Raw genomic sequence first — 22,037 nt, forward strand, 5'->3', positions numbered from 1 at the left:
TAAAAGCGCATTAATGAAGTCTTTCTTTCTAAAAAATACTCTTTGGAGTTGTTGCAAAATTATTAATTAATTAATACGGAGTAATATAATATTAATAAAAATGTCTTTTAAATTCTTAAATTGTACATCGCACTAGTACTAATCTAGTGTATGATTACATGAATACGCCTTATTATGCATTTCTACGTGCCTAACATTTTTCCCTCTAAAATTTCTCCACGTTTTATTAGTCATTTAATCATTATTGTCAAATAGATGCAGAGTACTAATACTGTAGTACTGCTACTCTCAAACCCAACAAAGCAACAACAATATCATGACTCTTTGAATTCTATTTCTCAGTGACCTACAATGAGCGTCAATTCCATGAAGCAATCTTTCATTTCAACCATTATACACTCTTTAAGGTCATCATTTCAGGACTCAGAGTTCAAGGAAGCTGAGAGAGAATTAATGGCGAGAGAGGAGAATATAAGGCGAGAAAAAGGTGAAGTTATAGCCAATTTGAGGGATAAATGCGGCGCATTCGAGTCGGAACTCGGCGAAATGAAGACTGAAAAGATTATGTGGGAGGAAGAGCGTCGTCGATTAGGAAGGGAAGCTGAGGTGAATGATGAGAAGTTGAAGGATTTAGCGAGGGAATTGAGTAATGCGAGGGATAATTTGGAGAAGGGTGCGAGAAGGTATGATGGGTTGTTGGAGAAGCTTAGGGTTTGCGAGGTTGAGAAGAAGGGGTTGGCTAAAGAATCGGGGAAATTGAGGGATGAGAATGAGGGTTTGAAGAGGAATTTGAGGGATAAAGAAGATGAAATTGAAGAGATTGACAGGAAAAATGGAATTCATTTGAAGGAATTGGAGGAGAAGGATTGGAGAATTGGGTTGTTAATGGTGGAAAAGTCGAAATTGGGTACCCTTTTGGAGGAAGTTAAGGTGGGACGGGATGAGAGGATTAGGGAGATGAGGGTGGATAATGAGAGGTTACAAAAGAGGATTTTGGAGTTGGAGGAGGAGAAGGAGAAGGCGGTGTTGGAGAAGGAGAAGGCAGTGTTGGAGAAGGAGAAGGCGGTGTTTGAGGATGAGGCGAAGGAGGTTGAGGGGTTGAGAATGAAGATTTCAGGGTTGGAGGAGGAGAGAGCGCGGTTGGAGAAGGAGAAAGCGCAGTTGGAGAAGCAGAAGGCGGTGTTTGAGGATGAGGCGAAGGAGGTTGAGGGGTTAAGAATGAGGATTTTGGGGTTGGAGAAGGAGAAGGCGCGGTTGGAGGATGAGGTGAAGGAGGTTGAGGGGTTACAAATGAGGATTTTGGGGTTGGAGGAGGAGAAGGATAGATTGAATGCAAGTTGTGAAGAAATTAGGAGGAATGAGGCAAGGAGAATTGAGGAAGTTAAGGAGGTTTTAGAGAGGGAGAAATTAGAAAGCTTGAGAGAGAAAGATGAAATAATCCAGGAACTAAACAAAGAGAAAGAGGATTTAGTTATAGAGCAGAAGAATTTAACAGCTAAGATGGAAAAAGCCGAAAATTGGTTATCAAAACTTGAGGGAGATATAACCAAAATGATGTGCTTGGATTTGAAAAGAGATGCTACATTTATAAGTAGCCAGTGTGGGAGAATTTTATCTGTAATTGGAAAGGCTCTTGATTCTGAAGGAATTGGTCTCACTTGCAATGCTCAGGAAGCAGGTATATGCTCATCTGACCTTACTATATCTGTAATTTTGATCAATTTATATGGTTAAATTATTTGAAAGATTTATCACTATGGAAATTTGAGCATCGTACTGTTGTCGTATACATTTGGATGTGAAGAGGAACATCTTGGCCTGATTTTAGTGGGGTTCAGTAAGTTCAGATACAGGCTAATCAAGTTCAGTTCATAGCTTTAATTAGTATAGACAAGGGTTAATAATTTAAGATTAGTCGAGAAGAAAGAAACCTTAATGAGAAAACAATTGGCTGTGCTTGAAATTTTATGCTCAGGTTATCGGTCATGTTGTGTAATATTGCTGTTAAGTGAACATGGTTGCATCTCTATGTTGTGTTGCTGTGTGATGTTATTACGCCTGTTCTGATAGTCCTTTATTTCAGATTCAGCTTTTGTTTATAAAAGTAATGAACCCAAAGGCTTCTTGAAATCTGATGATGCTGTCAAGAGAACTTTGGACTTTGAGGCAGAAATTGTAAAAGAAAATGGGGCTTCTGGAATAAAGGAGACCACAGTGAACAGCATTATTATTGTTGACAGTGACGACGATGATGAGTACCCTCTTCGTGTTAGTGGTGTCAAAAGGAAGTATGTACATCCTGAGAATTTGAGAGAACAATGCGATAGTTCTAATGATGATAGCCTTAACCAGAAACATATGAAGAAGCTTGAACGTGGGTCATATGGATCAGTCAAGCCTGTATTATCAACTCCATCAACTGCAGGTGATGGGCATAAATTTAACGTTCAGCAAAGGCAAACACTGTCAGTTATCAGAAAATGTGAAGAAAAGCTCGTTAGAGACATTGGAGAGCCAAGATTTGATGGGTTTGTGGATAATGGTGGTAAGGAAGATGAATACGGTAATTCTAATTTTGAAAACAACAAAGCTCATAGTTCTTGTCCCCCTCAACTTGAAAAGTACATGGCCACTTGCCGGCAGAGGAAGGAAAATAAAAAGCTGGAGGTTGCAGCTGATATGGTCTGTGCTTTTGACGAAGATCCTGACTTTTGTGCCAAGGCTGTTTGTGCATTATATAGGCAGTTTAAGTCTTCGATGAAGGGTTCAATTTGTGCTAGCAGCAAAGGATTTGAGAAGTGTGATGCTGACAGGTAACCAATGTTTAAATATTATAAATCTTTCAGTTTAAGATTATCTAAAATGTCAGTTGAGATCTTTTAGAATTAGCATAAGATTGCTTAATAAATCTCTTCTGAAAGTTATAAGAATTGATATACCTAACACATAGTATTGCTATATTACCACTTGATATGATAAAACTGCCCTTCACATTTTCTTATTATCAAATCTTGTTTATTCATCTATGGAGTCCTTGACTCATACGGCTTTTGGATCATAGCCAATCAGCAGAACATCCTGGATTTTGAAATGGTAAAATGAAGATGCATCCTAGCCAAAGATAATACTATGTATAAATCTGTTTTTATCCACACCAGGCAGCTGTTTGGCTAGTGAAGTTGCTAATTATCTTTATTAACCACAATAATCTTTATTTTAGTCAAGATTCTCTTTCTTCAAACACTTTTGTGTTTGTGTGAAGTACCTATGTGAGAAATAATTAGTAAAATTTCATCTATGCTTTGTTTCATCTAAAATTGTAATCGTATACACCTATATGTTCTTACTATTTAGTTGAACAATTGGTTGCCACTCTCTAGCAAACAATGTTGACTGATTGACTGTGTAAGTAGCTAACTTTAGTTATGAGAAAAACATGCTGGTAATTTTGGTATGAAACAGTTGAACTGCTTTGTCAAATATTTTACTTCGTATATGCTTGATGTAATTGGCACCATTTTATGAATCTGATTTCAACTGAGTAAGAAGCTGCTAATGCATGCAGCAGTTCTTTCATTGATCAACTTGAAATATCACTTTGCAGCTTGTGTGCAAAAGTTACTATGTGTCACTCTGGGACAAAATGTTCAATCAGAAAACTATTATCAGTCTGAGTTTTATATGCTGGAAGATATAATACATGTGGTAGTTACTGACATCATCCACATCTCATCAATAAAGTTCTGTTTATTTGTTTTGTTTGTTATTTGTTTATTTATAATTCTTAATCATCACCTTATTAAGAGAAAATACGCTTGTAGTTGCATCTGTCTGAAGTGTGTATATTGGTTCTAGGGGAATTTCTTTGGCGAAATTTCTTATAGATGGGGATTTAAAAGGCAAGATGAAGAGGTCTGTGGATGAGTTACAGCAGCATGATCAAAGCGGTCTTGATGATTGTTGCAGGCTTGCCAAGAAGAATGCCAAACAGCTGATTGACATCTATAAAAAAGGCGAGGATCCTCTTTTTTCTCCTTTGTCCACTGATCTGAAGTATAAGTAACCCATGAAGAACAACGATGTAAGTTTCTGACATGTTTCTCTATGACGACCCTCTCTCTTCTTGTAAGTGTTATTCTATCCTTGTATATGTATGTAAGTAGCAACTGGGCTGTACCTAGGTAGTAATATAGTTTAAGCGGCTAGCAAACTTAGATGATAATCTATCTGCACATGATGCTAACTTTTTCAGGATGATTTAATCAGGTAACACAAAATTCACTCCCTGTGGTGTTACTACATTCTCATTGTAAAAGACAATTTGCTAATTACTAATCATCTGAATCCCAAAGTTTCGTTTTTGCCTGATCACGCATACATGAAAATGGCGATTTTTGTCTGCTCTCCTTCGTAGTCATGTCTAGTTTTGATAAATGTTTGTTGGATGTGTGGATGTAACTTTTTAGCTGAGATTTGGAGGTGCATTAGAGGAATTATGAAAACAACAAAAGCAATCCCCAGTGAAAAGTTCTGTACCATCTAATTTCATTATGATTCGGTCTGTAAATTACATTGCTAAGCGGAAAGAATTTTTCCAATTGCTGGTTACAAAAAATGTACTGAAACCAATTATACAAGTTTTATATCAGAAGACACATTTATAAAGAAGAAAAGCATAAGAATGAATAATGAAATCCCCTGCTGCCTTGGTTCATTATCTTCGCTCTCCGTCCAATGTAGAATCTGGAACATGATTTACTTGTACAATTTTGGAGGAAAGATGCAGTTGCCAGATGTTTATTTTGGAACAATCTCCCGAGGGTACTCCCTTTATTTTGCTCTCGTCTTCAAGAACTGCTTCTTTGACAAATTTGAGTGAGTTCTGCAATACAATTTTGTTTTGTGATTAGTTTAGTGATTGAAGAGTGAATTACATTGAACGTCATTAGCATAGTCTGGTTACTGTTTTTCTGCCTTTATTATATTTAGTTGATATCACTTCGCAAAGGGGCCATAACAAAGAGTTAAAGTATGAACCTGTTTGGTGGCATCTGCAAAAGGCAGATAACCCCATCGTTCAGGATCCCATAGGATGGAGCTATTGAATCCAAAACTGGAAATGTGGATGGCCAATTCCTCGGCATCCATTTTTAAGCTCTTCAGATGCCATCCGATGACTTGGGAAGATTGGCAGACTGGCCCTTCAATTATCATCTTCTTTCTGCTTGCTGACAGTTTCGCAAGGGGCCATGACCCAAATGTCCTGTTTAAACACCTCATTTTCTTATCAGCCTTGATGAGTAGAATCTACCGCAAGAAGAAATAAAACGTAAAGGCACAGCGTTTTTCTACTTTGCTAGCAAGCTAAATTCGACTGAAACATGCTTTCTCACATTATCACACAGTAGGGGCAACAATTCATCTGTTTCTATGACACAAAAACTTTGGATATACTAGAACCAGTAGCATAAGAGAACGAAGGGAGAAAAATTCTTACCCAATATCTCGAATTTCATCAAAGAAGCTGAGATCATATACATTTGAGAGGCCTGCAAAATGAACAATTCCACTTAACCGATGATGCTCAATATTCTTTAGTGCAAGGTTTCTCTGGTGATCCATTTCAGTTCTATGATCTGTAAAATTCTCCTTAAACACCAAGTGTCTATACATTACCCCCGTACGCCTGAGTATATCTGATACACCAGAAGACTCCAGCTGGGACTCCACAACAATCCACAGCAGTGGCGGAGGCACCAGTTTCAGAGTATTTGCCATTCTGCTTAACAAAACTCCTCTTAGAGGATCCTTATCATTTGTAGGAGTAATAACAATGATTTGTTTCCTTGGATTCAGTTCATCACTTTCATTATCACTCTCGACAAAATTTGCATCCTCTATTGCACTGTCTGGAGCTTCTGATAGGCTTCTGTTAGCAGAACTGTTGTTGCCTGCTACACCCAGCGTAGGCCTTGGTGCTAGCTCAATGGACTCGTTATAGTGTATGTCCGCTGTTGACTTGAGACTAGTAAATGGAGGTTTACCAGTAGGAGCAAAACCCGTGAAGAACCCCATCACAAAACATAGCAAGAAATGCAAAACAGCTTTCTTCCATAGATGAATCCGCTTCTTTGATCGCTCCGTGGATCCCATATATCTTAAGCAAAATAGAAGATGATTACAGAATATAATTGTAGCTCAATGAGCTAAGCTTATATTAATCTGGGTGATGTAGAAGAGTTGAAATGACTTGTGGGTGACATTTTATATACTAGTAGTAAAATTGAATAGAAATGTCGAGTTTCGGGAAGACTAGCAGGTTTGTCTTAAAGCAGTGCTACAGACTATAACAATGATGGGCACTAGCTAACTCAAATGAGTATGAGCAAGCCATTTGTTTTTATTATTCAAAATTAGTATTAGATTGTTTAGGTGTTTCATGGTTATTGTGTTGTTGCTTCTAGAGTTGATCACTTAAAGAAAAAGAAAACACAAGCAAAGGAAGTAAACAATGGAATATTTGATCTTTAGTTGGTGGCTTCACCAAATGGTTGTTGAAGATGCAAACTCATTACCAAATTATGAATTCTAATTTGAAAAATGATTACTTTTTTACTTGAAAATTTGGTTGATTTCATCTGTCATTTAATTAATCGTTGACTGCTTTGACAATGGAAGAATCTGATACAGATTCTACGCATGAATCTTTGAATTTTATGAGAGGAAAAGGGATTTGAACTGAAGAACTAGATTCGGGCACTCAGCCGTAATATTAGTAAAAGAAGCATTTATTTTTAAAAAAATTTGCTATATATAGCTCTACATATAATAAGCTAAAAATGGAATAAACAATGAAAATATAACATTCATTACACTAGTTAAGCATGATTTTGTCATATAATCTTAAATTAATACTAAATTAGAAAAAGATATTAAATTCTTATTTGTAACCTGAAGGGCTACATATTACATGCAACATTATCGTTTATTTTTTTTATTTTTTATTTTTTTCATTTTTTTTTAATTCTTTCAAGCAGAAATAGACGGGAGATTCGCTGCATTTTTTAAAAGTTAAACAACTTGTCTGTAATAGTAAACTTGGTAGTTGGTACTTAGTTGTGTATTGTACTATCTGTATTGGCACCAAACTATCAATCATTTGATATAAAATTCTGTTAATACAAACAAAACTATGAGTCGGACCAAGCTAAACTTAGGTCTTGTTTGGTTGACAATATAAAATAGGAGAATTGAAAATTTATAGGATTTGATAAATTGATGAGTTGTTTGGTTAACATAAAAAAGCAAAATGAGGGAAGTGGAAATTCATGGGAATTTCAACATGCCACAAAACAAGCAAAGTACATTATCTAGTTCCCCCTTGGTCAATCAAAATTTATGAGATTAATTTCCACGTTGCCAACCAAACAAATTTAGGATATTCCTAGGAATTTCATGAGGGAAATAACTTCCCATAAAATGTAATTTCCTATGTGAATTTTATTCCCATGTTAACCAAACAAGGCTTTAGTATAATGGTAAGGATTGCACCACTAGAGCTACTTTCTCAATGTATCCGACCCGCAAATACTGGACTAAAAAATCATGAGGATTGAGGTTCGATCAGGGTCTTTCTTCTTACCGATTAAAAATTTAAAAATTGAAAAAAAATAAAAAAAAATTATATAAAAAAAACGTGAGTCATTAACAAAGTAAACCTTTCTTGCGTTGAGCTAGAAGTCTAGAATGGCGTAAGTGTGCAGTTACCAATTTACCCCTTCTAAATTTATCATAGTTAGAAATTAGGCAGCCTCGAGATAAACTGAACTTGTTGTAATTAGGGGCCGTTTGGTTGAGGGTTTCATCAAAGGAAAAGGGAATCAACCATCTTGATTCCCTTTGTTGTTGTTTGTTAGCTAATTTTTCCCATTCCCTTTACCCCCTCCATTCCCCCAATCCTTCCAAGTTCATTTCCCATCCCCCTAGGTATTTCCATTCCCATTCCCTATCCACCATCACACCACCATATCACCACCTTCCTACCTACCAACACTACCGGGAAACCAACCCACCTTCATACCAGACCCTCGCCGCCGCTCCCCTGACCATCGCCGTCCCTCCCCCGACCCTAGCCGCCCCACCCCTCCCCCCGCAAAAACATCCCACAACCCTTGAAAAACCCTAAAAACTACTCCCTCTCCTCGTAAAACCGTCGGCCGACCCTCCCACCACCCTCAAAACCCTAGCGACTAGGGTTTTAAGGGTGGTGGGAGGGCCGACCAACGGTTTACGGGGAGAGGGAGTTGTTTTTAGGGTTTTGTGGGGCTAGGGGAGGTTTATTTGGGGAGGGGAGATCTATGAGGGTGCGGAAAGCGGCGGCGAGGGGCAGGGGAGGTGCGACGAGTGGTGGAGGACGTGCGGAGGGTGGTGGTGCCTGGGTGGTGGCTGGAAATTGTGGTAAGTGATAGGTTGTCGTACACCTGTCAAAAATAAATTCCTAACAAAACCAACTAAAAATGTAGTAGGGTAAGTAGGGTCGAATCCACAGAGAGATGGCTATTTAATCTAATCTTTAAGAATTTGGTGAAACTAAACTATGTCACGAAATTGGGGTAGAAAATTGTCTAAATTTAAATAGGAATAAAACAATTAATAAAAAGACCTAGGGTTGTGGTTCACCATGCTTATAGTTCTAAATCTATCAAATATCAATAACAATTCAATCAATCAATTATCTAGAGCAATTTCTAAGCCTACGGTCGGGTCATAACGCTCTCAATTCAACATATGTAGTTCAGTCGCTAACATAATCAAAATTGCTAATTGTAGGTAAGCCTCTAAAAGTAAGATCTTTCGATCCAAACTCTTATTAACAAGAATTAATCAAACAATTGATCAGGTTGCAAGATTAACAATAAAACACTATCAATTAGAGAAACCAATAATCAAAATATCAATAATATCAAAGAAGATTCATAGTATACACATGGATTACCAAACCCTAGAAATTAACTACTCAAGCATGAAATACATAATTAAAACTAAATCTAAGGAATAAAACATAATTAAAAACAAGAAATAGAAATAAAATACCTCAATGAATTGAAATAATAAACCCAAGAATCATCCATGGAAGAATCCATGGAGATGCCATGAAAAACTAGGGTTCGAGAGAAAACTAAAAAGAACGTAAAATAATAAAAGATATAAAAGACATAAGGGAAAAATAAAATCCCTTGGAGTATTTATATTATCCTAAAACTAATCTAAAGATAAATAAATAAAATAAAATCAGAAAAATAGCAATTAAAATAGTCGCGATATGATTGGTCGATTGAAAGAGTTATAATCGATGTAGGATTTCTCGTGGCTTGCGCGCACACCCCACCCATCGAGCGAGGCCTTAGTCGGAACGACACTCGACCATCGGGCGATGGAAAACCATCACCCCAACCAGCAGCTCACGCTCGAGCGTACATCACGTCCATCGCCTGATGACTGGGCGATGGGTTGGCAGCTTCGCAGGCTTGACTTCAAAGGGTTGTATCTCGCATTCTACGATCTGTATAGGGGCGTGTGGCCTATCAATAGAAAGCTCTTCAATTCTTGTTTCTAACGCAATTTGAATCACCTCAATCCAATCTGTAGAACTCAAGTTATGATCAAAACAGTGAATAAGAGTCAGTTTTACCACTTTGTAAAACATCGTTTATAACTCAAATTCAATTCCGAAAAGTGCATAACGATCAATGTGGATGCTATTTTCATTTCTCATGCATAAAATCCTCATAGTCAACATCCACGAACATGATATCTTCGATTAATAAGCTCAATTCATCGACTTTTCGTCCTTTCATTGACCGGTTCTTCCAAAATCACTTCGAAAGCTAGCGTCCAAATAGTTATAGAAACTACCTGAAACATTAAGAAAAACACAAATGAAGCGTAATAGAGCAAAGAAGGACAACTTATGCAATTGCGGCCTAAAAAGCGATAAAAGACTCAAAAAACAACTGTAAAACTAGCATAATTGTGCCTATAAACTCTATATAAATGTGATTTATCAGTAAGTGAAGAAATGTGGTGGTGGTGTGATGGTTGGACTGGTGGCATTCCATTCCTTTGTTATTCAAAACAAACAACACAACAAAATTGGGGGATTTTCATTCCTTTTCGATTCTTTCTCTTTGTTCATTCCATTCCGATTACCTCGTGCGAACCAAACGACGCCTTAGTAAGATAGGTATAAAATTGCATAGCTACAAGGTAAGGAAAAAAAATTACAATTGGTTGTTTGCAAGCAGACTTCACATTTATATTGTAAAATACACTCTCTTTGTTTCCAACTTAATGTTTCATTTTTGACCTTTTGCACTATTCACGTAAGCCATTTCAACCAACGTTAATAATTTATAAATAAGAAAAAAATATAATTATGTGCGTGTGTGCTTGTTAGAATCGTATCAATGCATAATTTTCGAATATCAACTTTTTATAATACGTAGTATATAATTTATCGTATTTAAAGATATAATAAGTTAAATTTCTGCATGGCATATGTGTCTAGTTTGATTTTGGGACATTTATTTTGAAACAAAGTGTAATAGAAGGTCATACGAGTACTTTTTTTTTTTTTTTTTTGTAACAAAGATGGTCATACTTTTTTGGAAAATTTGTCAAAACTAAGTCAACTTTTGTCTAATTAACTCAAAATAAGTCTTCGATTAACTAAAAATAAGTCGACCTTTATACAGTATCTTCTCAAAATGAGTTGGGGTAACCGGTTGTTGAACTTTGGGGTAACCGGTTGTTTCCGTGTCATTACGTGGTTGGTCCTTTTTTTTTTTTTTTTTTTTTTTTTAATAAATTTATTTTGGGTCAAAAAAAGATAAATTTATTTTTAAAAAAAACAAATTTACAATTAACAAATATATATATATATATATATATATATATATATATATATATATATATATATATATATATATATATATATATATATATATATATATATATATAAAATCCCGACCACCACCTAGGCCCTTACCAACTGCCAACCTCCCTTTCCCCACCGGCCGGAGACTAACCCCTCTTCCAGCACCAACGACCCTACCCACAACACCCCCATCCCTTCCTTTCCCCTTTAAAGACAAAAAAATCTCAGATTCATTTAAGAATAATATTGTACCATTTAAAGAGGAAGAAGCAAAAGAATTCTCGGCGAAAGAGGGAGGCAGTGAGGACGAATCCAGCAGAAAAAAACAAGAGTTGGTAGATAACAGTGGTGGATCCAGAATTTGGAGAATGGGGGTATGGATTTAAGTTAAATTTTTTTTACAAAATGTGGAGCGTAATAATTTTGCTTACTATATTAGTATTTGCGTACAATATACAACAAGGCTTATAATTGAGTAACTAAATATGTTTGGAGTATTCCCTTGAAAAAAATATTTTTTTTTAGTAAAAAAAGAGATTATCTAAGAGAACTGTTATTTGTAACAATAGGTCTCTTTGATCAAAAGTACTAATTTGTCGCGGGAAAAATAAGCAATATCCCCTAAAAGACCTGTTATTTGTAACATTAAGCCTATTAGATCAAAAGTAATAGTTTGGTGTGAAAAATAATAAAACCCACCTAATATACCACCTTTTCAAATAGGTGGGGTTTTAAAAAAAATTTACACAAAAAGGCGGGCCATTAATTGTTGCAGTGAACTACATAGCAGTACCTAAGAGACCGCCTATTTTTACAGAAGATCTCTTTTGTTATCAGTTTTTTTTTGCGGAATGGGGGGTACATCTTTAACTTTACGTACCCCCCTGGATCCACCACTGGTAAATAATGCTAATTTATCATAATTGTTTTGAAAATTAGGTTTTCTTGCTCTTATTACCAACATACTGAATCTTCTTTCACCTTTTTATTTTTATTTTTATTTTTTTTTATATTTTGTTGAAAGAATCTTCTTTCTCTGTCTTTTCTACCAGTCTAGGGAATCTAATTTCTAAAACAATTCAAATTTTCAAGAAATTGAGCAATTTCAGTTTTTGATGTTGTTTGTCTGAAAAATTTCTTTGGAAGAAAATTTTTTGGGCAAAGAAATTTTTTGGGGGTTTATTATTGGAATAGGGGTTTCAAGAAAAAGGAAATTGAAGGGTTGGGGTACGGTGTCGTAGTCGGTTTGCCGGGGCTGGGGGAGGGAGGTGGTCGCTGGCGTGTTGGGGTTTGGTGAGTCCAACTCACCGCGGAAACAAACACAAAACAAGACCGCACTCACAATAAATAAAACCATTAAATTAATCACAAGATTAAGATAAAATGAATACCATTTGAGCATGCTTCGCCCGACCGCTTGGGCTCTTACTTGAAAGCTAGCTTCGAAATTACGAAGCCTCCAACGTTGATCCACTCGCAATCAACGATCACCGACAAGGTCCAATGTCTTGGGGTTAGCAAGGCCCGACAGATAAACCCGAGTAATTGAGTTCAAAGGCTTTCACTAAATGTGATACCTTTTCCAACTCTTGAGTTCAAGGGTTTTCACTTACCTATGATCCCCTTTCCAACTCTTACTCAAGCATCATTTCCAATGCCCTTACTTAGGTATTTATAGAAATGATGAGAGTATGATTGTCTCTCCCACCAATGTGGGATAGTGAGATTTTCACATTTTATTTTAAAGGTAAAATAAAATTATTTAAGCAAGCTAGTATTAAATCAACAAGTGTCAACTATTCATGAGAGAGCAAGTGAGGACCACTTGGAGGGGGGGGGACCAAACTTGCTTCCCACTCTCTTCCTCTCCATGTGCCACATGTCCTCCCTTTAAATCCCACTTACTCCTCCCTTGCTCACGGCCGAGCTACCCGCGCACTCAGCCTAGCTACCCGTGCCACGGAGTTGCGGGCTGTTGCTGCTTGCGGCTAGCAAGCCGCGCACTCCGAGTGCGGGCTGCTGCAGCTCGCTGCCCTTAGATACCGAGGCTGGTCCTTGGCTGATAGCAATGGTGCGCTAGCATGCACCAGCTAGCCAAGGCTCGGCTTGGTGCGCATGCTAGCCACTATATATGCTATGCATTATGCCCCTAGAACTCGGATTGCTCGGGGCACTCCGATGCTAGGGGTATTTTGGGAATTACGTTGATATATTACTATTTGCACGTCTCATCTTATATTATTTTCGACTCGACTTCCGACGCTCTAAGAAAAAATTTTCGACGTTTAAATAAATATTACTTGGTCGACTCATTAATTCCATCTGAATTAATTCGTCGCTTTGGCTTGTTGATTGCTTGGGTGTGACCCGAAGGGTTTAGTCAAGATTAAGCTGTAATATTAATTATGCATTAACATTACTGATTGCAAGCGGCCTCCACCCAGGCATTCCGATCACTTGACCTTACTGAATATATTAGCTTTCTAATAATTCTGAACCCACTATTAGAATAATACACTTGTTCGAAGGACACTATTCCTTTCAATCTCCCACTTTTAGTGTACAACCCTTTTCCTATGTCGCTTAATGCCTCTTCATGAACTGTAAGGTAAGATTAATTTGTCATCCTCATATGTCTAGAAGTGTTTCTCGATTCCAAGTCTGAATTGAATAAATAGATGATTTCTAAAATCTATCTGACACGCCATGCATGTTTACAGTCTCGCTCTACGAGAGGCCTTGTAAAAAACAAAGACATCTTCCCTATTTTGGTAGGGGGACATTTCCTGTCTTGTAATGTAGCTTCTCTTACTAAGAGGACCTACCCGCTCGAGTGATGTCGTTATAATCCCCTATTACGGCAGAAGTTTGACAATCATTAAAGCGGACTAGTACTCAAACAAGAAAGCTCACAATACTCATGGTCAAGGAAAAAGGTTCCGATAGCAATAATGAGAAGTATACTTATTTAGGGTAAAAATAACCTAGAGAGGTGAACCAATGAGAGGAGGCCACGTGGCGAGCTCAGTATGGCCCAAGTGTCCCAATATCCCCTTGACACGTGGCCCCCTCAGATGCTCTGAAATAGCGGCCTTCAAGGGCCCATATCCCTAGAAGCGCCGTAAAACGGCGCAACCCACTAAAATCTAGGTCAAGTGGCCTAGATAGGGGCACATTCTCCAACGACCCTAAAAAAAGGGAGATATTTCCCCATTTTAGGGGAACATTCAATCATTTATTACACCTACTTTCTCTCTCATCAGAGAATCACCTGAGCTTGGAATCCAAGCAGATCCCCACCTAAATTTCTGTACTCTTCATTCTCTTTCAAGTTACTAACTTGATCGTTGGAGGCGGAGCTCCACCATCCGGAGTCTCTGTTGTTTTTGCAGGCACAGCTCAGCAGGACCAGTCTTTGTGACGTAACTCTCCCGAGGGACAAAAACACCCAAAACATTTGGCGCCGTCTGTGGGGAGAGTACCTCAAGTGTTTAGGGTAATTTTACCCCGCCACGTGGTCCAATCATAGGACGACACGTTTTTCGGGGTTTTCTGATGTCCTGCGGGAGAGTTACAATTCCGAGACTGGAACCGGACGCCTGTACCTGCAAAACAAACGGATGCTCCGGATGATTGGAGATCCGCCTCCGACGGTCAAGTTAGTACTTGATTAAGGAGTAATTAATGCGGAAATTAAAGTGATTGGGTCTCTCTAGGTGAGAGTGTTTAATTTGTGTAATCTGCGTTTTTAGCGTTATATCCCTTAATGGGGATTAAGGGAGGTATTTATAACCTCGCGAAACGTGTCAATCTAGGTTTAGGTTAACCTTGGGCTGATTGGGCTTCCCTCGGAAGTTGGGCCTAGGTGACCGGTTATCCCAGGTGTCATGGGAAGGACACGTGTCGTGTCGTAATTGGTCCATAGTGGACGGATCACTGCTTGACACGTGGCAGGCTCCTATTGGCCCATGTGACGGACACATGGCGGAACCTGATTGGTCCACTTGTCAGATGGTGATTGGTGGGGAAAAATCCCCTAATCATTTGCCCCTCACAGGTGGCACGTGACTGGTCACGTGTTACCTGTGACAGGTATCGCCCTGTAACAGGCGACGGCCTGCTACAGGTGTCACTCGGCGAGAGGACGAGAGATTCTCCGGCCAAAATTTTGAATTCTGGAAGTGACCCTTCGCCTTCTCACTTTGCCTATATAAAGGAGTGTTGAGTTCGGTCATTTTCACACTTGAAAACTTTGTGAGAGAACATTCGGACCCCTGAACTTGCTTTGACATTTTGGACCCTTTCTGCCTACCGCCTGCTCTGACAAGCCGACTACAAAGGATTTTTCAGAACTTCATCAATCGTCACTCGTTCAGGTAACCGTCGGTTCTCTTACTCTTAATTTTCTCTTTACTTTATTCTTTTTTGAAATGGCACCACGGAAGCACACGACACGACCTAGGTTAGTGATCAGCCGATCACCGGGGACGGCTGAATCTAGGACTAGGAGTGCCGCCTGCCCTTTTCTGGACCCATCTTTGCCCTTTATATAAAGTCCGACTGTATCTGTGTCTATGCAGAGCATGATGGCCAGAACAAAAAAGACTGCCAGGATCTCAAACTTAGACGGCTCCTCCCACAGGGTGCCGATTAGTGAAAGATCTGACCAGGCGCCAGATGTGGAAGTGAAACAAAGCGGCTTGAAAGCCGGCAGTTCTGAGGGAGGAGTCAAAGTGACCCCTTCCCACTTTACAGTTGACAATTCTACATTCTCTCTTGCTCCTTTTAAAGGAGAGGAGGCGGGCCCCTCCGGGAGAGGGGAAGAGTCGTCCTCTTCGGACTCGTCAGAGGACGATTCCGAGTCTAGCTCTTCTGGCCATGCTTCCCTGGACACAGAAGAGAAAAACAGTCGCCTACAAGAGGCGAGGCTTTCTCACGCAGTTGAGAAGGGGGACGATTGGGCGGAGCTATCCGCCTCTCACCGAGAGCAAAATACCCCCTACTACTGCACGGTACCTCGGGGCCGGATCACGGCCATGCAAGAGAAAGTGGAGAGCTTTATCGCAAACCACACAATGGGCCCCGGCTTTTAGTGTTCGTGCCGGATCCAGAAGACACAGTCGTATGGCCGGCTGGTACCAGTTATGATGGCGCCTGCTTTGGCTGCTACGAGGCGGCCATCAAGGCTGGGCTGCGCTTCCTACTACATCCAGCTGTTCAGCGGATCTTGGATGGGTATGAGTTAGGGTTATGGCAGTTAGCCCCGAACTCCTGGGTCAACGTACTCGGCTATGTGGCCGGGTGCGAACTGCACGGGGTGGAGCCGAGCTTCGAGGTTTTCGCCCACATGAACTACCTCAGCCGGACCCCTAAGGCAGGCGGTACCGGCTGGTATCAATTGACGAGCCACAGGGGCTACCTCATGACGAGAGGTAAAGCAAACAAATGGAAGGACTGGTGGAGCACCTTCCTCATCATTGAGAGCTCAGACACAGAGCTGAACAAGCGCTTCAACAGGTGGAACAGGAATCCGCCCCTTCTTGCAGGCGGCCGCAACATGCCGCCTGTTCCCCCCAAGGCTAAGAAAGAGATCCTAGATAAAGGACTCTTCAAAGTAGAGTCGAAGGTGAACTCTACTTCAGGGGTACGAGAGCAAGTACCCCTGCACTGCGTCCCGAGCTTCAAATGGCTCTACGACGAGTACTTTTTGGCCGCCTATGGCCTCAGCAGTCGGTGCTCAAGAGGTAGCCGGCCTGTCGAATACTCTGCTGTTCCGTGCATTTCTTGTTATGACTTTTATTAACTTTGCTATTTGTTTTTGCAGCGGACGCCATGAGCAAAATTACCGCCTCCAAGACTGCGGCGGCCATGTTGCGGGCCTCCATCATGCAACAGTCTTCAACCGACTCCCCCAACAAGAGGGCACCCTTGGTGGGCTTCGAACCTTTCACCCTCTTTTTTAGACTCCCCCAACAAGGGGGCACCCTTGGTGGGCTTCCAAGAGCTTCTTCTTCCCAACAGCCGGACCCCAAGGCCCGGAGGACGACTGTTGCGAGCTCTCCTGGCTCTGCCAGGAAACATGCGGCGGCTGAGAAACAGCCGGCCACTTCTTCTAAACTCCACTGGGCCACCTAGAAGTATGAAATTGTCCTTGTAAATTTTAGACTTGCTCCCTTCTTTACTAGGTCAAATCCGTTTGTTTATGCTTGATGCAGCCGGCCCCCAGGAGCCTGACTTGGTCGAGGTGGCCAAGTCTATGATCAAGGCCGTTCCTCCAGCTGAAAGGGAGGCGGTCAGGGGTGTCGGCACCCTTGACCTAGACGGGATTGCAGGGGTCCTTGCTGAGGTATACTTAGCATATTTTTGAGTATTTGAATTCCAGGACGCCTGTTTTCTCTTTTTGTTTGGAAACTGACGCCTGTTCCCCTTTTTACTTAGGCCGTGCTCCGAGTGAACGGCCTTCGCAAGCCGCTTGACCGGAAGAACAAAGAGGTAAAGGCTGCAAAAGCTATGCCCGCCTCTGACTGTGATAAGGCAATGTTTCAAATTGCCCAAAATGAAGTTCTGACCATTGATATTCTTTATTATCAGGCGCAGGCTACCGCCGCTATCCGGGCTCAGTTAGAGGCGGCCCAAAAGAGGAATAGCGAGCTGGAGGCGACCATCAACAACCTCAAGGCCGAGTTGAGACGTCTTCGCCAAAAGATGTCCTCATACGAAACCTTGGAGAAACCCTTGGCGAGCGTAAAGGTACGCCTGGTGACCCAGGAGAAGAGTCTTACTCAGGAGCTCTCGGAAAAGGCTGAGCAAGAAAAGAAAGAGCTGGTCCGGGAGATGATGGAAGACTCTGCTCAAATCCAGCGGTTGACTTGGGGCCGCCTCTTCCCCAATGCCGACTTTGCCTCATGGGAAAAAACGTACCGCCAGTGTTCTGATAGATATAATCAGGAGATCCTGGCGGCTGCTGTGGAAGAGGCGTTGGCGGCTGCTGAGGAAGAGGCGTTGGAGGAGGAGCAGCCGGTAGTGGCGCTTGTGCCACTTGGGGGTAATGCATCAAAGAAGGATGCAGCTGAAGCCGAGTCCAGCAAGAAGAGTGCTGAGCAGGCGGCAACTGCTGATATTGAAGATCTGCCCCCTTCTTAAGCTTTATGTCTTCTTCCCACGGCCTGCGTGCCGTTTGTTTGTATTTACCCGGCCAGGGGGCCGGGGCTCTGAATATTTTGTCGGTCTTCAATGACCGGCTTCCTTTTAATGAATATTTTTGTTTTGCTTCAAACTTGTTCAAGTATTGAATATTATGATATCCAATTGTACACTATGCCGACTGTTTTACATGGCCGATAGTTGCAGACAGGTACAAATAGTTAGTCACGCCGCCTATGCCCCTGGACGACTGGTCGTCTGTTTCCAGGCTAGACGATCAGTCGGCCATTTATCCAATCGGTATTCGAACCATTTTAAAGACTGGATCCCCTTTAGGCAGGCGGTTCTGTCATATAAAATTAACCAAGTAGGAAAGTGGTTTCCTACTTGTCATGTTTTTAGGCTAGAGACTTTAGGCTGTCTAGGCCGACTGTTCCCCGCCATATTTAATCTAGTGTGAGCCGGTGCTGTATGAACACCTTTTTAGTTTCATACTAAATTTTTAAGGAGTGACCAAGTAAACATGATTGTTACCTAGTCGCCAAGTAACTGAGTAGTAGAGGTATCAAACGGTGGGTACCGGTTGTTCCCCTTTATTCGCCAATATTTGTTGGCTTTTTACTCATAGGTTGTTAACCTAGCAGGAGTAGTGGTTGAGAGCCCCTGTTTGCTAAAAACAGGCGGACGACTCATACCTTTTAGGCTCCATACTAAGTTTGAGAGAGTGACTATGAGTTAACTTTGGTGTTACTCAGTCGCCGTCATTCCTGCTTGAGTAGTAAAGGTACCAGGCGGCGGAGGCCGGCTGAACCTTTTGATTCGCCAATGTTTGTTGGCTATTAACTCAAGAGGTACCCCCTGCATTTATCCCAAGTAATACAGGCGGTCATCTGACTCAGATGTCAACTGCTACCACTAGTTTGGTTAGCGATAGAGTTATCCTTGTCTCAAAAACGGCTACGTGGTTGCCCTTGGGGGCAGTCGTATAGGTGCCGTGTAATTAGTTTATAGAGAAATGTTCCACCCAAAAGGGAGCTGCTCTCTGCGACGAATTTCATCCAGAGGGATGCCGCCGGACGCCTGCTATGATGTTGGGACATGTCGTATTAGTTTTGAAGATTGGATCAGTTGGCTTGGCGCCTGGTCTGATCATTCGGCCTGTGGCCTTGGTTAGTTCTTGGTGAACGTAGGTGCTAATTAAAAGGAGGGTAGCCGCCTGTTTAGGCACAGGGTCGGCCAGGCCCTGATCATTTTTAGTTAAGTATAAGGGGGGTGGCTGTGTGTTTGGAACCAGTCGGCCCTCTTCTATGGAGAGTAGCCGACTATATGTCCAGACGGCGTGCCCCTATGGTGATAGAGTAAAATATTCAATGGAGAGTAGCCGACTGTAAAGGTACAGGCGGCATGCCCCTCTGAAGATAGAGTAAAATACTCAATGGAGAGTAGCCGACTGTAAAGGTACAGGCGGCATGCCCCTCTGAAGATAGAGTAAAATACTCAATGGAGAGTAGCCGACTGTAAAGGTACAGCCGGCATGCCCCTCTGAAGATAGAGTAAAATACTCAATGGAGAGTAGCCGACTGTAAAGGTACAGACGGCATGCCCCTCTGAAGATAGAGTAAAATAATCAATGGAGAGTAGCCGACTGTAAATGTATAGGCGGCCTGCCCCTCTTAAGTAAGAATAAAAATTAAACATGGAGAGTAGCCGACTGTTTGTCAGCAGGTATGCCCCTCTTAGTACAAAATTGAATATTAAGTATGCAAACTTTTATTAAGTAGCCCTTGACTATTTACATCATTCAAAAGAAATATTTCTTAAGATTATCTACATTCCAAGTTTGAGGCAACGGTTGTCCGTCTGGTGTTCCCAGACGGTAGGTACCGTCCCTGACCTCTTCACAGATTTGGTAGGGTCCTTCCCAGTTGGGAGTTAGTTTGCCAGACTCATTAGCCCTACCAACTGCTTCCATTTTTCTAAGTACAAAGTCCCCCACTTTGAGTGGACGCCTGTGTACTTTTTTGTTGTATGATCTAGTCATTCTCAGGCGGTAAATTTCATGGCGCAAGACAGCATTGCCCCTCCTTTCAGGAAGTGAGTCTAATGCCAGGCGCATGGCTTCCCAGTTTGCCTCTTCGTCATATAGCATTACTCGAAGAGTCGGCTCGTAGTGTTCTATTGGAAGAACAGCTTTCGCACCATAAGTTAGGAGGAATGGAGTTTCTCCAGTCGCCCCTTTTTCAGTCGTCCTAATGGCCCAGAGAACATGTGGTAATTCATCCGCCCATAGGCCGCCTGCTCGTTCAATCTTTTTCTTGAGACCGTCTGAGATGATTTTATTAAAGGCTTCTACCTGGCCGTTAGCTTGTGGACGGCCGACAGATGCAAAGTAGTGTGCAATTCCTTGGTCACCCAACCAGCTTTTGAGAACAGACGTCTCAAATTGGGGACCATTATAAAAAACCATAGACATGGGAACCCCGAACCGAGTGATGACATTTTTCCAAATGAATGAAATTACATCCTTCGTCTTGATTCCCTTTACAGCCTCCGCCTCTACCCATTTAGTGAAGTAGTCGACGGTAACAAGTATGTACCTCCTTCCGCCTGTAGCAGGCGTATATGGACCCAGAATATCCATGCCCCACTTAGCAAACGGTAGTGGGCTATGAATGGTAGTGAGGTCAGTAGCCGGACGGTGAATTAGTTTGCCAAACCTTTGGCACTTGTCACATTTTTTCACCATCACCATCGCATCTGCTTCTAAAGTAGGCCAAAAGTAGCCCTGCCGCCTTGCCCGTTGAGCAAGCGTCCTACCGCCTATATGGGAAGCACAGTAACCAGAGTGAAGATCGTCCAGTATCTCTCGCCCCTTTTCTGGAGTAACACACTTTAAGAAGGGTTGAAGGTACCCCCTTTTGTGAATTTCTCCCTTTATTATTTCAAAACTGGTTGCTCGTTTTTTCAGTGCTGCCGCCTGTTGATTATCATCCGGCAGGGTACCATTTGCTAGATATGCCATGATTGGATCCATCCAGGTTGAGCTTCTGTCTAAGATTCCAATAGGTTCTTCCTCAATGCTTCTCCTCTCCATTACTTCCCAAAAAACAGTTCGAGGAGTATCACAGGAGGCGGATGATGCTAATTTTGAAAGTGCATCCGCCTGGTTGTTTTCTGATCTCGGCACTTAGGTCAGATGGAAATCCTCAAGGGAGCCGACTGCTTGTCGGACCGCCTGTAAATACTTGATCATGGCCGGATGGATTGCTTCGTATTCGCCATTGTGCTGACTCACTATCAATTGTGAATCGGAACAGGCGTCTATTTTTCTTGCTCCTGCCGCCTTGCAGATGCGGATTCCGGCTAGTAAAGCTTCATATTCTGCCTCATTGTTTGAGGCCTGAAAACTGAAGCGTAAAGCATACTCGTACCTGTCGCCCTCTGGCGACTGACATATGACGCCTGCTCCACAACCATTTGAAGTAGAGCTTCCGTCCACATATACCTTCCAGACTTGGTCTGTAACTTAAGAGTCAGGAGGACGAGTCATCTCAACAATAAAGTCAGCAAAGGCTTGCCCCTTCACTGCTTTTCTAGGCTCGAAAGTAACTTTGAGGCTCTGTATTTCTATGGCCCATTTGATCATTCGGCCTGACGACTCCATGATGGTCAAGGGCCGCTTGATAGGTTTGTCTGTATACACGACGACTGCATGTGCCAAAAAGTAGGGCTTCAATTTTTTAACAGCCATGAAGAGTGCAAGACCAAATTTCTCCACTAAGGGATACCTCAACTCGGCATTTTTTAGTACCTGTCTGACAAAGTAGACCGGGAGCTGACAACCGTCTCTTTCAGCAAGGAGAACAGCGCTTAACGCATTATCAGAGACGACCAGGTACATGTAGAGTACTTCTTTGGGCAAAGGGCTGACCAGCCTCGGCAAGGAATGCAAGTGAAC

The 22,037-nt window shown here is 41.5% G+C and overlaps 2 protein-coding genes across 2 annotated transcripts; one reads left to right on the forward strand and one right to left on the reverse strand.

Annotated features, from left to right (window-relative positions):
- The first annotated feature begins 260 nt into the window (after positions 1 to 260).
- Positions 261 to 4,368, forward strand: LOC110696380 (ERC protein 2-like). The gene is made up of 3 exons (XM_021873668.1): positions 261 to 1,678; positions 2,084 to 2,813; positions 3,856 to 4,368. The coding sequence occupies exons 1-3, from the start codon at positions 352 to 354 to the stop codon at positions 4,061 to 4,063; spliced, it is 2,265 nt and encodes a 754-aa protein (XP_021729360.1). The 5' UTR covers positions 261 to 351; the 3' UTR covers positions 4,064 to 4,368.
- A 148-nt stretch (positions 4,369 to 4,516) lies between these two features.
- LOC110696381 (probable beta-1,4-xylosyltransferase IRX9) lies at positions 4,517 to 6,459 on the reverse strand. The gene is made up of 3 exons (XM_021873669.1): positions 5,498 to 6,459; positions 5,038 to 5,263; positions 4,517 to 4,882 (listed from the first exon to the last, which is right to left on the reverse strand). Exons 1-3 carry the CDS (start codon positions 6,151 to 6,153, stop codon positions 4,715 to 4,717), a joined length of 1,050 nt encoding a protein of 349 aa, XP_021729361.1. The 5' UTR covers positions 6,154 to 6,459; the 3' UTR covers positions 4,517 to 4,714.
- Positions 6,460 to 22,037: the final 15,578 nt, after the last annotated feature.

This window comes from Chenopodium quinoa, unplaced genomic scaffold (genome assembly GCF_001683475.1).
Source record: "Chenopodium quinoa cultivar QQ74 unplaced genomic scaffold, ASM168347v1, whole genome shotgun sequence".
Classification (NCBI taxonomy): Eukaryota; Viridiplantae; Streptophyta; class Magnoliopsida; order Caryophyllales; family Amaranthaceae; genus Chenopodium; species Chenopodium quinoa.